Source organism: Lathyrus oleraceus, chromosome 1 (genome assembly GCF_024323335.1).
Source record: "Lathyrus oleraceus cultivar Zhongwan6 chromosome 1, CAAS_Psat_ZW6_1.0, whole genome shotgun sequence".
NCBI classification, from domain to species: Eukaryota; Viridiplantae; Streptophyta; class Magnoliopsida; order Fabales; family Fabaceae; genus Lathyrus; species Lathyrus oleraceus.
Genome location: NC_066579.1, coordinates 149569754 through 149587198, shown reverse-complemented (window position 1 = coordinate 149587198; position 17445 = coordinate 149569754). Strand labels below are relative to the sequence as shown.

The 17445-nt window shown below is 32.4% G+C and overlaps 1 protein-coding gene across 1 annotated transcript; it reads left to right on the top strand.

The window, feature by feature from the left end:
* Positions 1-11656: 11656 nt before the first annotated feature.
* Positions 11657-15833, top strand: LOC127123130 (RHOMBOID-like protein 9, chloroplastic). The gene is made up of 7 exons (XM_051053386.1): positions 11657-11846; positions 12024-12306; positions 13156-13366; positions 13906-14071; positions 14391-14561; positions 15163-15317; positions 15438-15833. Exons 2-7 carry the CDS (start codon positions 12030-12032, stop codon positions 15706-15708), a joined length of 1251 nt encoding a protein of 416 aa, XP_050909343.1. The 5' UTR covers positions 11657-11846; positions 12024-12029; the 3' UTR covers positions 15709-15833.
* The last annotated feature ends 1612 nt before the right edge of the window (positions 15834-17445 follow it).

Here is a 17445-nt window from a genome sequence, read left to right as displayed (position 1 = left end):
CATCAACGCACTATCGGATTCTTCGCCATATTGATAGCAGACATGCTGTCAATCTTCATGGTAATTGCTCCATGATTCTTCCTTTTAATCTCTTCGACCAGATTCACCATCCACGTTGCTTGACATGCACAAAGAGAAGCAACTATGTATTCTGCTTCACATGATGATAGTGTCACACTGGTTCCTTTCTTGAACTCCAAACAACTAGTGCACCACCTAACATAAACATATAGTCAGCTGTTAATTTTCTATCCTCAACATCACTACACCAACTTGAGTCGGTGTAGCCCACTAACTTGCATTCTTTTCCTTCATCAGCTTCAGGAAACAAAATGCCATAGTCAAAAGTTCCTTTTAAATATCTTAGTACCCTCTTCGTCGCTGCTAGGTGTAATACATTTGACTTCTGCATGAATCTGCTTACCATACCCACACTGTATGCTAGATCAGGCCTTGCGTGACAAATGTATCAAAGTGATCCAATGAGTCTTCTGTATTGTGTTGGATCAACATCATCTTTATCTGTGTCTTTCGACAGTTGTATTCTGGGCTCAGCTGGAGACAAAGTCGGGTTGCAATCTTGCATCTCGAATCTCTTGAGTATTTCGCCCACATATCTTCTTTGGTGCATCATCAAGCCTCTACTACTCTTCTAGAATTCAATGCTAAGGAAATATGAGAGATTTTCCAAGTATGACATTTCAAACTCCTCACTTAGGCCATGTTTGAAATCTTCGATCCCCTTCTTGCAAATTCCTGTTATCAACAGGTCATCAACATAGAGACATAGTATAAGCAATTCACTATTGCTTCTTCTTACATACACTCCATGCTCAGTTGTGTACTTCACAAATTCCTTCTCCCTTAGAAATCTATCTATCTTCTTGTTCCAAGCTCTTGGAGCCTGCTTAAGTCCATACAGGGTTTTATGCAACATGTATACCTTGTTTTCTTCGCCACGTTTCACAAATCCAACTGGTTGTGCAACATAAAATTCTTCATCTAAGGGGCCATTTAGGAATGTACATTTCACATCTATATGACACATGTGCCAATTGTCCATGTTTGCTAGACCAACAACCAACTTGATTGTTTCGATCCTAGCGACAGGTGCAAAAGCTTCGTCGAAGTCGATTCCTTCTTTTTGAAGAAATCCTTTCGCCACAAGTCTTGCCTGATGTAATCACACATTCTTGCAACTTTACCGGCATATGTCTTGTTCTTTGAGGTCTGTTTGTGTTTGCTTGACCTATGACTTCTTCCTGTCGAACTTCTCTTTCGGCTTCACTTGTTGGTTCTTCACATAAGATTCTCACTTAATCCTTCTTTACATTTTCAGTCCAATCTCATTCCTTAAGCCCATCTATGATTACGTCCCTGCTGATCACTACTTGCTTGTTCACTCGGTCGAACAACTTGTAACCTCTAGTCGAATGATATCCTATTAGGATCATCTGACTCGACTTGTCATGAAACTTTATTCTCAATTGATCAGACACATGTCTATGTTCTATAATCCAAATACCTTCAGATGACTCAAGCTAGGCTTGACACCAGACCAACATTCTTCTGACGTGATTCCTTCTAGCCTTTTCGTCAGACATATGTTCAATATGTATGTTGCAGTTGACACAATTCCTCCCCATAATTCTTTGGGTAGATACTTGTCTTTCAACATACTTCTAACCATATTCATGATGGTTCTATTATTCATTTTTGCCGTTCCATTCTGCTGTAGAGTGTAGGGTGGCACTACCTCATGCACAATTCCTTCTTTCTCACATAACTTATTGAAGTCTTTCGGCACATACTCTTCACCACCACCAGTTCTCAGAATCTTGAGCTTTCGACCACTTTGTCTTCCGACCATAAATTTAAACTTGGAAAATACCTCTATCACTTCACTTTTCTTCTTGATCAGGTAAGTCCATAGTTTTCGACTAAAATCATCTATGAAAGTGACAACGTATCTGTTACCTCCAACCGAATACACCTGGACAGGTCCACAAACATCAAAGTATATGACTTCAAGAATTGCCTTCGACTTGCTTCCTGCATCCTTGCTGAAGTTGTTCTTGTGTTGCTTCGCCTGCACACATTCTTCACACACTTCATTGGAAATGTCGATTTCTGGTAACCCTGAAACCATATTTCTTCTTTTCAGATCTTCGATGTCTTTGAAATTAAGATGGCAAAGTCTATAGTACCATATCCATTCATCCCTACTAGCTGCAGTTGCAAGGCACTTGTGCTCCATCACATTAAGTTCAATCCTGAAGGTTCTATTCCGAAACATAGGTCAAGATTAACCTTCCACCCGAGTCGAGAAATATCATCATCTTGTCTTCAATTGACATTTTGTAGTTCTTTTCGACCAACTACCCTATGTTGAACAAATTACTTTTCATGCCTGGCATGTACAGTACATTGGAAATTACCGACCTCTTTTCATCTTTCCTCATAATCAGAACATACCAATACCTTCATTTTCTAGAGTATTATTATTTGCAAATCTTACATGTCTTCATTGAGGGTTTCATGTTGGCAAACCAATCTTTTCTACCACTCATGTGTGATGAGCATCTTGAGTCAAAGTACCATTGGTCCTGGAATCTTTCTTCATCTCTTGTTGTGACCATCAACAACATCTCTTCTTCTTCTTCTTCTTCATGCTTTACAAACTTTGCATCAGTTTCCAGATTCTTCTATTTTTCAAGACAATCACTTGAGTACTGACCATATTTCTGAAAATTGAAACATTGAATGTGACTTTTGTCAAGTTTTCAACTACCACCTCTTCCTTTACCTACAACACCGCCTCTTTGATTACTTTGGTATGAGGGTCTTCTCTGATTCGACTAGCCTCCTTCTTGTTGATTTTGTCCAGTCGAATTATTGTATCCTCCTTTACCTTTATTGTCGAGCCACTTCCTTTTGCCTTTATCTGCTTGCACCAATTCTTGTAATTCCGATTCTTGAGAATTGGGAGACTCGCGGAAAATGCCCATTCAGATGATTCATCATGTCATGCTTTCAAGAATCGCCAGTCAATGCTCTACATACCAGATGTTGGAATTAAACTCAAGACTTTGAGTAATTCCGAATCAATCTTGATGAACAAGATTTAATCGCATCGATCGAGTTCTCTCTTGTTCTTCACTCTTCACTCGAGTGAATCAATCAACCTTGGTTGCAAGATTGTATCGCTGCACAATGGTGATGAAAAACAAGAAAATAAGATCGATTTGAGAAGAAAAGAGTTAGGGTTTATCGAGAGAAGGAAAAAGATGAATTTTCCGCAGAGTTCCTCTCTGCTCACAAACTGTGATTCTTTATTCTTTTGCAACTGAAAAATTCAAGTGTTTACAATAAAATAAGTTACTCCCTATTTATAGATTTTGCTTGCTTACTCCATAAGCAAAACCCAAAAACAAAAGTTCAAAATACCTAATTCTGCCAACACTAAAAAATTAGGTTTAAAATCAAATCCATGTCGAGGTTAACTCCTCGACACTTCGACACTCACACAATTTCGACACAAAACATTTCGACGACAACAGACTCTGTCGAAAATACTACTTTGACACAAAGAATTACAATTCAACACATTGAAGGATAAAAATAAATTTTTATTAAAATACTAAAGATATAAATGGAAGAAAAAGTCAGAAGTTAAAAGATACTTCAAATAACTTTTGAAAAAAAACTAAAAGTTAGTAAAAAATCTACAATCTAAAAGCTAAAAAACAGTTACTAAACAAAAATTTTGTGGGCCGAAAAGCTAAAAGTTAATAGGTAAAAATTCTTTTTTTTGTCCTTACCAAACACATCTCAAAATAAATTGGAACAATAATAACTCTTCAATATTTTCCACTTCTTTTAACTAGAATTTCATATTATTACCCTTCTTTTTCTTTTCGTTCTATTATTACCCTTCTTTTTCTTTTCGTTCTATTTTTCTTTTAAAATAAAATGAACTTCATAATGAAAAAATATGGACACAGTTAGACTTGAGTGAAGAATTAGACATTAATGAAATATTTAACTCATTAAATATTATTGATCAGAGGATGCTGAAGACAAATGTGTATGAATTTGTATTTCTTTATATAATTTTGACGTGTCAGCCACCTCAAAAGTTAATTTCAAAGAAGAAATTAAGAAGACTTAAAATCCAATCGAATATGGCATTTCTCACAATCCTTCGTATAAGAAGCATATTAATATTTCACAAGGATTTGCAAGTCATTTATCTTAAGGATCTCCAAGAAAAACATAGTTGAACCAATTTTCTATGTTTTTTATGCTTCATCAGAGATATACTTGATTTTGAGGAAGATATTGATTGTGATTTTTGTGCAATTGAAGATTTACTAGAGCGTGTTAAATTTGTTTAGCTATTGATTCACCAATGGTTGGATAAGGAGGTTCACAATTAGGGGTGAGGATAAGTTGTACTGAGTTGAACTTTAGTTAAATAGGTCATGCATAATTAAAAAATTAAGGCTTAAGCCTGAACTATTATTTGTCAAAGACTTTATTTTGAGCATGATCTGATAATTTTAAATGCATACTTAGTCTATTAGCATATTTAAAAGTCTATTTTATAGATGATTTTTTAAAAGCATGCTTGATCGTGATAATTTTTCATATATTTCAAAAATTAATTATTCCCACTTAGTTTATTAATTAATATAATATATAAGATTACAAAAAAAATGGTCGGTCTGATAGGCTTATTAGGTTTTTTTATAAGCCCTAACCTGACCTATTTAAATTAGTTGACTTTTTAAAATTATTGAGCCTAACATTTTTATCAAATGAGATAGTCCGAGTCGAGATTTAAGTAGGCCATGCCATAAGTCCTTGGCGGACGGCCTGACCTATTCCCTCATCCATTTAGAGTCATTGTGACGTTTATTCTAATTATTCCATGATAATGTCGATGAAGTAAGGATTTCATTAAAGGTATCAGGTTTGAATATTCAAGGAGGAGATAAATGGACGACCATTCTTAACACGAGGTACTCAATTGCCTCAATATATAAGTTTATGTTGGTGTTAATGTCATGAAATTTGAACATTATATTTTTTTCCTCTGAGTGTGTAACCATCTTTTACTTGTTCTTGTCACAAGATAATTGTAGTCAATTTTGTCAACATTATTAAATATAAGGTTGTATTTTATGTTATGAGAAAAATTATTAAATCAAATTAGTTTAACAGATGAAATAAAACATAATACTTTAGTAGTTAAAAAACACATATTCAAATCATAAAAGTTATAGCAAAAACAAGTCTATAATAGTCGACCACGTGCATTGTTATATATACATACCATTATCTCATGAAGCTTGTCATCTAGGTTTATCCAAACCATTCAACCATCTACAAGCCTACGCATCATCTGTAACCTCTTATTCTACAAGCCTACGTATCATCTGTAATCTCTTATAATTAGAAAGACAAAGACCAAAAACAGATGATGACCCAAGATGTGCTGATGGTGACTTACTACATCACACTACGAGTGATGGTGGTGGTAATGCAACACACGGAGGTTCAACAACATGTGAATCAAGAAGGATGATGCGAGAATGTAATATAATATCAATCCATTATAGATAATTACCATACACTGGTGGTGATACATTATTGGCCTATTCTAGGTACATTAAAGGCCATTAAGCTACTTGATAAATAATAAGAAGGTCATATACTTTATAATCTACCTTGTCTCGTAATGACAAGCCTATTATAGGTAGTAGCACAACACAATCAACACGACAACACACCCATGACCATCTGTGATATCCCAAATTATTGAGCAATCCAACATATTTCACATCTATCAATTGATATGACTTGTCAACAGGAAAGTATGAAATGCATGCCAATATTCTTAGCAATATCATTAGCAACTTCTTTCATAGTTGCCTCTAAAAATTCTAGGGATGTATGCACAACAAGTTTAGGACTAATCAAGGAAGAAGTATGGAGATGCACATCATCTAAGTTGACACTTATCTTCTTGAACAATGTGCGAAAAGAGAAGGTCTCTTTACACCACTTTTTGTGAGCGCTAAAATAATACATTTTCCGTCCCATAATGAGTGACTCGATTGACCATTTCACACAGATTAAGAAAAATGAATAATTGAAAGAGAGAGAATGATATTTTTATTAAAATACCCTTATCATGTATTGAGAATGATAAAAATAATATTAATTAGAGGGTAAAATTAGAAAAGATGCATTCATTTTGAGACACTCTTTTATTCTAAATTGGTCACTCATTGTGAGACGGGAGAAGTATCATTGTCATACATGGTGAGAGAGGACACGACCAGAGGCATGACACACTCAACATCGACGCGCTTGAAAATGAGTTCAACTATCTCAACCATGAAAAATTTCCTCAATTTATATCCATGAATGAGAAACTTCAATGGACCGCGATCCTAAATGAATAATTGATAAAAATATTTTAATAAGATGAATTCTTATTTACCCAACTCAAAAAGTTGGATAAGGTTAAACTTTGGTGTAAAATATTTTGAAACAATAAAAATATTTAATAAATAATTAAATATGTTAAAATTAAATGATATCATATGATTCATCGAAGGTATCACATCCAATTTTTTATGATGGGTAAAGAAGTTATCCCGTTTTAATAAACAATCATATCTAAAATATTCTAATTATAAATATATATAAATATATATGTCCTTCCCTCTATTCTCACTGTTCTCAATCCTATGTGGTTCTCATACCATGTCAACATAGAAGTGTCGAATTGTCCTCCTTAAAAACAACACACTTTTTGATCATCATCTAAAGTAATCTTAGGATTCTTAGAACAATCAAGAATGCTGCTCATTAGAGGTGGACAATAGATCGGATTGGAAAGTTTTGGGCCTAAAAATCATACCCAACCCAAACCATAGTTTATTTAATATGGCTTATTTTCACCCATTTTTTATCACAATTTATGCGGGTTGGGTTAAAATCGATTAAATCAACTACCTTTTGGGTTATTGGGCTGAATAATATTTTGGGCTCATTTACAAATAATATGATATTATTGAATCAAAATCATTAGTATTATTAATTTATGTTACAAAATTGTACGTTTAAATGTGGGCCAAAATTATTATTGTTATTTATTCATTACAAAATTTTGAACATTATCAAAAATCATTGACTAATGTTATTGGTTTATTCAGATGTAGACTCAAAAACATATTTAATGACTTCAATTTATAATAACTTTGAATGAAAAAAACATTAAATCAAATCTAGATTAAATCATTCTTCACAATTTCAAATCAAGGTTAAAATTAAACATGTTAATATTGATCAATACAAATAAAAACCAAATATATATACTGAAAACTGGTTTTGTGATTCACACAATCAAGCAATGAAAAGTGAAAAGTAAACATAAACAACTTAAAGTACTTAAAAGCTTTAAACAAAGCAGTTGCAATCTCATATGTAAATTAGATATCAACAACAATTGCGTTTGCACTATCACACTTTACACAAATAACCTCTTGTTTCATGAACCAATGCACTGGCCAATTCTTAAATTAATGATTAGAATTTAGGATCATAAGATTGGGGTGTGTGGAGGGAGAGGGAGAGGGAGTATTTTTCAAAATAATCTTAAAACTTGCATAAATATGTCCCACTAAATGTGCTAATTTATTTACCAGTGTTTTTGCTAAACAATCACTTAGTTTTAGGTTAATTGCTTGAATGACCAAACTAATAAATCTTAGGGAAGTTTGTGATGCATTCAATATTACCGGATTGCTTGCAATGAATGCTGAGTATCTTTAGAAAAATAATTATGTTGTGAAAGTAAATTGACTAACTAATTTTGACACTATATGAAGTAAACAAATAAAGAACAATTTTAAATAGAAAATGAATTTATTTGCATGAATTTCTTATAGAAGTTTACAATGTTTTTTGGCACACTTGATTCTATTATTAGAATTCATATTTATAGTGCTATCAACTAACAATCTCCCAACGTTCAAATGCTTTTCCGTCCGATACGTCATCTTTGCATACATTACTGACCTTCGAATGATCTCCATGTGTTCTTGTTAATTGGATAAGATCCAAAAGTAGTTACTTCAGTTTGAATTTTGAATCTACTTCTAGTCGAACTCTTTCGACCTGTCGAACTTGATGAATGACTAACTTGTTGAAATTTCACTAAGACTCAAAACAGTCTCCTTGACGTCGAAATACCGTTGTTCCTTCTTTGCAGATCTTTGGTCGAAAGACACCTTGTACTTACCTTATGTTTTAGAGAAATTCCAGCTGACTTCTCTGCCGAATTTCCTCTTTTGGAATTTATTGGCTAACACTATTATGAGTGATTTGAGAAGGTTGAAAGTGAAACCTTAATTGTGATTAAGAGAAAATCGTTGACAATCGTAAGAGTAAGACATAATAGATTTGAATTTTGGGTTAGTTGTGAGATAAGTGAAGTTTGGGTTGTAACGTAATGCATATTGGTTTGGTTTGATTTGCAAAATACAAACCGCAAACAAAACCGAACCGCGCAATTTTATTTCAAAATGACTCAAACACATCTGAACCAAATATAATTTTATTTGCGATTTTCTATTAAATTGATTCGGTTTGAAGATCCCTATTTATTATCTACGTCTAAAGTGATATGATATTATCGAATTTCACATGATATGATAAAGATGAGCTTATAAACTACTACAATTTTTATATTATTATACTTTAAAAAAAATTAATTCGGTAGAATTCAGAAGAAAAAAAAACATAAAATCAACATTTCTAAAAACTAAAAATGAGAATTTATCTATAAATTTAACGAGTGAATTAATAGTATAGGATAATAAATATCTATAAATATGATAAATTAAAGTTATTATTCTAAACCATTGAGATTCAAATCACTGAATTAATAAATAAAGAATTGAAACCAATTTATCAATATAAATAAACCATAAAATCACCATAACAAAATGATATGATATTCTAACCATAAAAATCAAACAACACCTCACCAAAACTAATTCAACAAATAAAACAACATTGCATTCTAACCATAATTTGACATTTCTAAAATAAAATTCATTTGCAACAATTTTTATAAGAGACAATTGTGATTGTACATTATCAACTAGTTATCTCAATTAAGTTTGAGGTATACGAGCATGCAACGTGTCAGCCGAATAAATCAATAGTGGGCCCGCCCAAATCCTATATGCCCCATTTATTGGTTCTTCAACTTTGCATATATCTTGTTGCAAAACATGAATGACTAAACAAAGATAAGGCAAATTGACTAAGGAATAAGTTATCCCTCTCATTCACAATCAACAATAATACTAAGTCACTCTTTAAAAGCCTAATTCGTTCGGGTAAATTTGTTTAATATGGTATAAAATATATTTAGATAAATACTGTAAATTTAAAATATAAAAAAAAGTAAAATAAAATAAAATATTTATATTTAAAAATAAAATATTCATCATAATTAAAGATAGTTATTGGTTAAAATAAAATAGATATGTTTTAATAGAGATCCATAAAATAGAAAGTAAATGGTGTGCATAATTATCGAGTGATATTTAATTTGATATAATATAAAATATTTTTAGATATATATGTCAATTTGTAATATGTTATTTAATTTTAAAATAAGCAATGATCATATAAACTCAATTGTATTAAATAATCATATAAAAAAAGAGACTTGTGAGATGGAGAAAGAAAAACATTCATATTTAAAAATAAAAAATTTGTCTTTAAAATAAAGACAATTGTTGATTAAAATAAAATAGATATTATCCTGATAGTGACATGTGAAATAGAAAATTAGTAACATGCACTATTATTGAGTGCTATCTAACTTGATATAGTATAAAATATATATTTAGATACACATGTCATTTTTAAATGAGTTACTTAACTATAAAAGAAAAATAATCATATAAATTATGAATATTTTATATATGTAATAATTAATAAAATAATTATGTTTTCATTTTAGATAACTTTTGTGTTTTAAATATCCAACATTTTTCGGTGTTCTTCTTTATTAAATTAAAAAGGGATTGAAATTTGTTATTTATACTTCAAAAAATAAAATAGGAAAAATAAAATGGAGAGAGAAATAATTAAAATGAAAGGAAGAAAGTGTGAGAAAAAGAAATGAGGAAGAGTGAGAAAGTTAAAAGTAAAAAGTGGAAAATGAATGAAGTGACAAAATGAGATAATTTAATTTTTTAGTATTTGTTAATTACAAATATGTCATTTTACTAGTACAATTTTTTAAAAAGAAAATAATTTAGGAAGTTTGTTGGTAGTTGATTTTAATGAATAGATCGATGATATTCAAATATTTCACTTTAAACTTTTTCTTTATCTTGGAGTAGTTTAAACTTCATCCAAAATAATAGTACATATCCTATCATAAAAAATAACATCCTTAATGTTCTTTAAAGACGTGGGTATTGAACTCAATAAGAGTAAAGTCTTGACCTCATTGTTAATATTTATTTTAATATTGTTCAAATCATCAATGATCTTATAAAATTATGTCATTTGCTCCACTATGAATTTGTTCAGAATGAGCATTGTTGTTGTTTCTAATACAATCTATGAGCCAAAGACTTATCATATACAATGATTCAAGTTCTGTTCATATCAAAGTTTCTTATAACTATATTTCCGAGACATAAGATAATGACACTTCAGACATTATCCATCATCTCGGTCTTCTCTACTTCTATTAGGCATGCATGCATTGATGCCTCATCCTTCAATGCTTTAATACACTTCTTTTGAGTTAAGATTGTCTTTGAAAAAGCTCTCGATTTGTCATTTAAAATCCATGATGCTCACTTCTAAACAAAATCCCTTTGTCCTACCGTGAATGTCATTTATTGTGCAATTAAAAAGTTCAATCACACCAAAAAATTTGATATGCAGACATAAATAACAATTGTAACCAAAGTACATGACGATAAGACAATAAATCAACTTGAATGAAGAAGATAAAAGACAAGAGATCCATGGAAAAATATTATAATTTTTAAATAAAACAAAAACATATAACATTAAATATCTATTATTGTACCACTCATTATTCATTATTTAACCGTTTACAAATAATAAGATAAAACAATAATAACCATTCCAAAATAGTACTTTGTTTGATATATTTATCTATTAAAATAATAATTTATATTTAAGAATCAATATATTCCAGAGTGGGTCCACCCAAATCCTATTAGCCCCATTTGTTGGTACATTATGAGGTACATTACCAACCATTTATCTCAATTAAGCTTAAGGTATTTAAGCATGCCACGTGTCAACCAAACAAATCAAGAGTGGGTCCACCCAAATCCTATTAGCCCCATTTATTGGTTCTTCAACTTTGCATATATCTTGTTACAATACATGAATGGCTAAACAAAGATAACTTAAATTTTAAAAGATACTTCAAATAAATATATGTTATGCAAAAATATCAAATGTAAATCAGACACATCTCCATCGTCCGATCAAAATCAAATAATTTTAAATTTAAAAAAAATTATAATTTACATCAATATTTTAACCGTTCGATCTTAATCCAAGACAACCTAGTAATGGTTGATAGTTTAGAGTCACACAATCTAAATTCCAAAAAGAGAAATTCACAAAAGGGGCTTATATAGTATCAGCCAAACTTATGCAATTAATGCAAATACTAAGTAACAAACTATCCTAAGCTTCTTTTTGAGAGTCTGAAGCTTATTCTGATAAGCGATTATCACCAAACAAAACCTGCAAAGGTAGACCATTGTACTTGTACTTTGGTTTTTCAGCTTCTTGCTTTAGTCATTATACTTGTACTTAGGTATTTTGAGGTTTACAACACTGTTGCACACCAACTGTTTGTGCCAGGTTCCAAACAGTTTCATAGTTTCAACAACACAGTAATTTTTTTTTGTTTCTTTTCCCCTCTTCAGGTTTTCATGGCTGCATTTGCAATATGTTACAGAGTACCTTACAAGAACAGATGCATAGTTCTTGGAAGAGATTCTCTGCACAAGAGCGTGACGAAACTACGTGTTCAGTGTTCATCAGAGTCTAGCTCTGTTAAGAAGAAACTAAGATCGTTAGATTCTTATTTTGATAAACTGCAACATGATACAAAATTACACGATTCTGATAAATCAAATGAGGTGATGAAGGTGCACCAAGGAAATGGATTGGAGTCTCTTGATGAGTATCTTGGCAAACTAGATAATGGTAAAGTGTAATTACTATTTTTATATTGTATTTCCATTAAACTTAAGTATTATACTATTGTTTGCTCTTAGTTTCTGAAAAAAATATATTTTATGGTTTTAGTTCTTGTAGTATCTATAGCACTGACTCCTTTGAAAAGAGACGTGTTAGTGTTCATGTCAGTGTATACTGACACTTGTAATTACGTTCAATTTATTTATGTTTTCAAATTATTATCGGTGTCAATATGTCAGTGTCGGTGTCATGTCTGATGTCTGTGCGTCTGTGCTTCATAGCTTGTAGGTTTACAATTTTTTGTTTTAGTATGTGCAGAATTTATTATTGGAAGTGATCTGTGTAGAATATTTTATTGTAGCCGTGTTTAATTACATTCACCGGATGGTTAATATGCTGCGACACCTTGTTATATTCCATTAAACGCAATCAACCACATATTTGAAATGCGTTAATCATCTAAACTTTTGTCCAATTTGTGTCTAAAAGTATCATATTTGTAAGTAGAATATATCATATAAATACATCTAGAGCCGTCTCAAACTTTTGAGAGGCCCTATGTAAGAAGTTGAAGTTAACTTCAGTTGAGTCATGGAATTTTTTTTAAGAAGCTCTATTTAACCGAAAATTAACATTAGAATATGTGTATCGAGACCTTTTTTGCCATAACTTAATCTTGATAATTGTGAGGCCCGTGTGTGCTGTAGGCAGCCTTGCACACCTTCAATGACAGTCTTGAATACATATTCAACCTTTCATGTTATCATGAGAGCTTATTACCGATTTCCCAGTATTGTAGTAATATTTTCTTAATGCACGCTGAAAATATGAATATAACATATTTTTTGTATGCAGGCATAAACCAAGAATCTCTTGTGGCGTCTTATGTTGAAAATCTTAAGGATGAAATTTTAGCTCCAAAACAAATTCTCAGCCAAGATACTCAAACAACAAACTTTAGGAAACCAAATACTTATATGAATATAAGAAGAACAAAAGGTGTCAGTGGTTCAGTATCTGCTATAGATTCACAGCAGCTTAATGATACCTCAAGCCTTTACCTCATGTAAGTCGTGATCTTTCATAGTTCTTGCCAATACATTGGTGAAAATGTAAGCATCAATCAAATTAGTCTCTCATTTTTTATATTGGCAAATATATGTTTGAAACTGTAGAATGTCATTCAAAATGGTCTCTCTGTTAGTTTCAATCGTTAGGCTATGCCACTATGATGTGACATGTTATCAGGACTAATTTGTCTATGAAATTAAGTCATCTCTCAAGGACAAATTTATTGGTAATTGCACTTGTGCATGAACTAATACAAGCAAATTACTCCATCAGAGACCTAAATTTCATAGGAAAATTTGTCCATTCTGTGATGACATCTATGCGAGATCAACATGGAGAAGCCGTATATTCGGTTAACGTGCTACATCATAGCCCCCAACCGTAAAGAAAAGTTAATAGTTTGACTCACTTTACAATTTTAAAGATGTCACAAAATTCAGGGACTATTTTGACAGATGCTTCCAGTTTCGAGGACCAATTTGCCCATCACCCAACTTTTATGCTTAACTTTAATATGTCTTATCTTTGGTGCAGTGGTATATTAGCATCAGTGAACATTGCAGTGTTTCTATTTGAAATAGCAAGTCCTGTAAGGGGTAATGACTTAGAGCTGTTTTCACTTCCATTACTATATGGAGCAAAGATAAATCATTTGATCATGGTTGGAGAATGGTGGAGGCTTATAACACCAATGTTTCTGGTACAACATTGAATATTGGGTCTGTGTTTCCATTCTACAGATATATAGAGTGCACTATATACATGATGACCTTAGTCATCATCTAGGAGAATCACATCATTTAATTCTGATATTTTATTTTAATTTTTCTCTCTATTCAATACGAACTGAGATGAAGTTAGTATTTATATTTAAAACTAGAGGGACTGGATCTATCTCCGGTCTGGTTTTTAAAACATTGATGGTGCATACTCTTGATGGGATATCTATGAACTCTTTGTGAAACTAAAGTGAGAGAGCATCTTCATGTGCATATTGTTAAAAAATTCTTCATATGCAGCATGCAGGAATATTTCACTTGGGTCTAAGTTGTTGGGCCCTTGTATCATTTGGGCCTCAAGTTTGCAAAAGCTATGGTTCACTTACATTTTTCTTGATCTACATATTGGGTGGAGTTTCTGGCAACATCGCAAGTTTTCTACATACACCAAATCCAACTGTTGGTGGGACTGTAAGTATCATTCTACAATTCCTTTAGTATTCCCTTCCGGTATCAGAATAATGCAGATACGCGCATTAATTAATTTCGACTGTCGATTTGAAATCGGTCGCCTCACAACATATTCACAAATAATCATTACCATTGCTTTGAGATCAAACGTTCAAGATCAATAATTGCGCCTCACAGTTACTACGTGGAATACAAATCTAGTTATTGATCTTGGTTGTCCGAACTCAAATCAATAGTAAAGAATATTTAAAAATGATTTGGTGAATGTGTAGTGTGAGCTGACGGATCTCAAATGATGTCCAAGATCAATTAGTATGTGTAACTGCGTGATTTTGCTAATGCGATGAATCTGACTTCGATTCATTGCAGTTGCAAAATCACATAGTTAAGTGCATTAGTTGATCTCGTGATTTGATTTGAGATTCGATGGCTCAAAATACCTTTTCACCAAATTATCATTATTATTGATTTCAGATCGAACGACCAATATAAGATGTCATTGCATTAATTAAATTTATCTTATATTTCATTAGTTATTTGTGTAATAAGAATATATTTTGTTGTCTTCGACTTTCGATGTCTAACATGAACTTACATTCAGGGGCCTGTATTTGCAATAATTGGTGCTTGGCTCATATACCAAATTCAAAATAGAGATGTTATTGCAAATGATGATTCTGAGAATCTATTCAAGAAGGCTATAATTATCACAATTCTTGGTTTCATATTATGCAACCTTGGTCCAGTTGATGAGTGGTATGTATGACTTACATTATTTAAGAAAGTAGTTTAAACCATAAGCTTATATATACATCCGAAAAATGTTAATCAAATTGAAAAATCGAAATCTTTATATGGTGGCCGACTCATTTGTAGGTCTCACTCAGGCGCAACTTTCACAGGCATGGTATATGGTTTTCTAACTAGTTCAACTCTTCAGCTTGATAGTACATCGCCACAAACCGGTGAAGAAGGACTCAAACTTGTTAAAAAATACGGTGGTTCTTTCAAATCACTAATTATATTCGTTATATCCATAGTTGTTTTAAGCTCATTACTTTTGTTTATGGATCCCCCTCTCAATGCACTGGCGTCTGCTGATGAAGTAGCTGTTGTAGCCTTAGAATATATGTCAATTTTTTATTGACTGTCATGAGAGAATCTGATACTTATCACTAAGATTAGGGTTACAATTTACAGATATATGATTGTATAAGCTCAGTCCTTGGCCTTAAAGAACTATATATGTAATACAAGCACTACTGTTTTTAATGATCTTTCTAAAGTTAGAGTATATAATATATATACACATTATTAATTAGTAGTTTACCACATATGATTCCAAAACATAATTCAACATAAATTAGAAGATTTGTCTTATTTCATCTGTCATGATACACACTTTTTGACAGAACCACTAAACATTTCTACAAGTTTGCTACACTAGTGGTTAGGGTTTCATTAGAAATGACAAAAATATCACAATACAAAACAATAGAAAGGTCTAAGTACTAAAATATCAAAAGACTAAGCTATCTTTAATATAATTTATTATCTAACATTTTTCTTCAAACTCACGATGCATTAATAGGAAATATATAAAGTTTGTAAATCAAGAAATGAAAATGTCTAATGGAATGTGTTTTCATGAACAAGTTAGTAATATGGTTCAACTTATTTAAAACCCTAATCTCTAGATTATTTAAAACTCTAATCTCTAATTTCTCTCAACAAATAGTTATCTTTACCCATAATTATCTCAATAATATGAGCTATACTATCTACAACTCATAATTATCTCGATAATATGAGTTATACTCTCAACAAACTATAGTTATATTGTAGTGTTATATTTGTGAGTGTCCTCAACAAGAGCGTCATCACCTAAGTGTGATGTCACATGTGCGATATCCTCGCAAGAATAGAGAGCTCCCCTTTAACACTGATGACATGTGTAATACCGTTAGTCAAAGGAGAGGGAATCCACCACCATCCCCTGAAGATTAGGTAGTCAATAACTTCCCTAGATCAGGAGGGAGCGGTTGCCACCCTAAGGGTTACCCAAATCAGAGGCCCAAGAGTCCTCTATAAACATCTATTCCAAATAGGAGAAAATGACAGATTTTAAGCCATACAGATACACCCTATACACGCTTTTACCTAAGCATACTATCCAATAACAGAGTCTCTCACCTCACACGAGCAAGACCTAAACCACCTTAAAACACCACCATACACGGCTTCTCAGCATCATGGGCAAGTCCTAACCTCCATAAAATATAATATACCTACTAAGGTATCTGAGTGTCTCTGCCTACCGTAGGGACAACACGCACACTTATACTTTTTGACCAGTATAGTGACCCTATAAAACTTACTTAAGCCACACCTCCTTCATCATCATCACTACTCACTCTTACCCTTCACTCATACACTTAACCACTTTCGGCCATGGTTAACATGAGAGCTTCATCCCCTACGCCAGAAGGTACCAGCGGTAGCGGTGTTGTTGATACCCTGGCGGAGATGCGTGTCTCCATGGACGAATTACACTGCCATAACCAAACGTTGGAGGACGATGTCCTCAACACCAGACAACTCCAACAGGAGACCAATCCCTCGGAGGAGATGGAATATTGAACTCTTAGTCACTCTCAGACAAGATATAGGGGTCAGTTGGGTGAGAATATGGACACAAAGGAGTCTAGAAGGAGAGGTGAATAAACCTTCACCCTTAAAGATAATTTCAAAAACATTTTAGGTCCCACAAGCAAAATTAGATATTTTAAGAAGCGCGGAAGAAAAACACAATACCGGAGAGCTTGGAAGCATCTCAATGAATCAAACCAAGTGATGTAATACATGATATCACTAAAGACTTGAT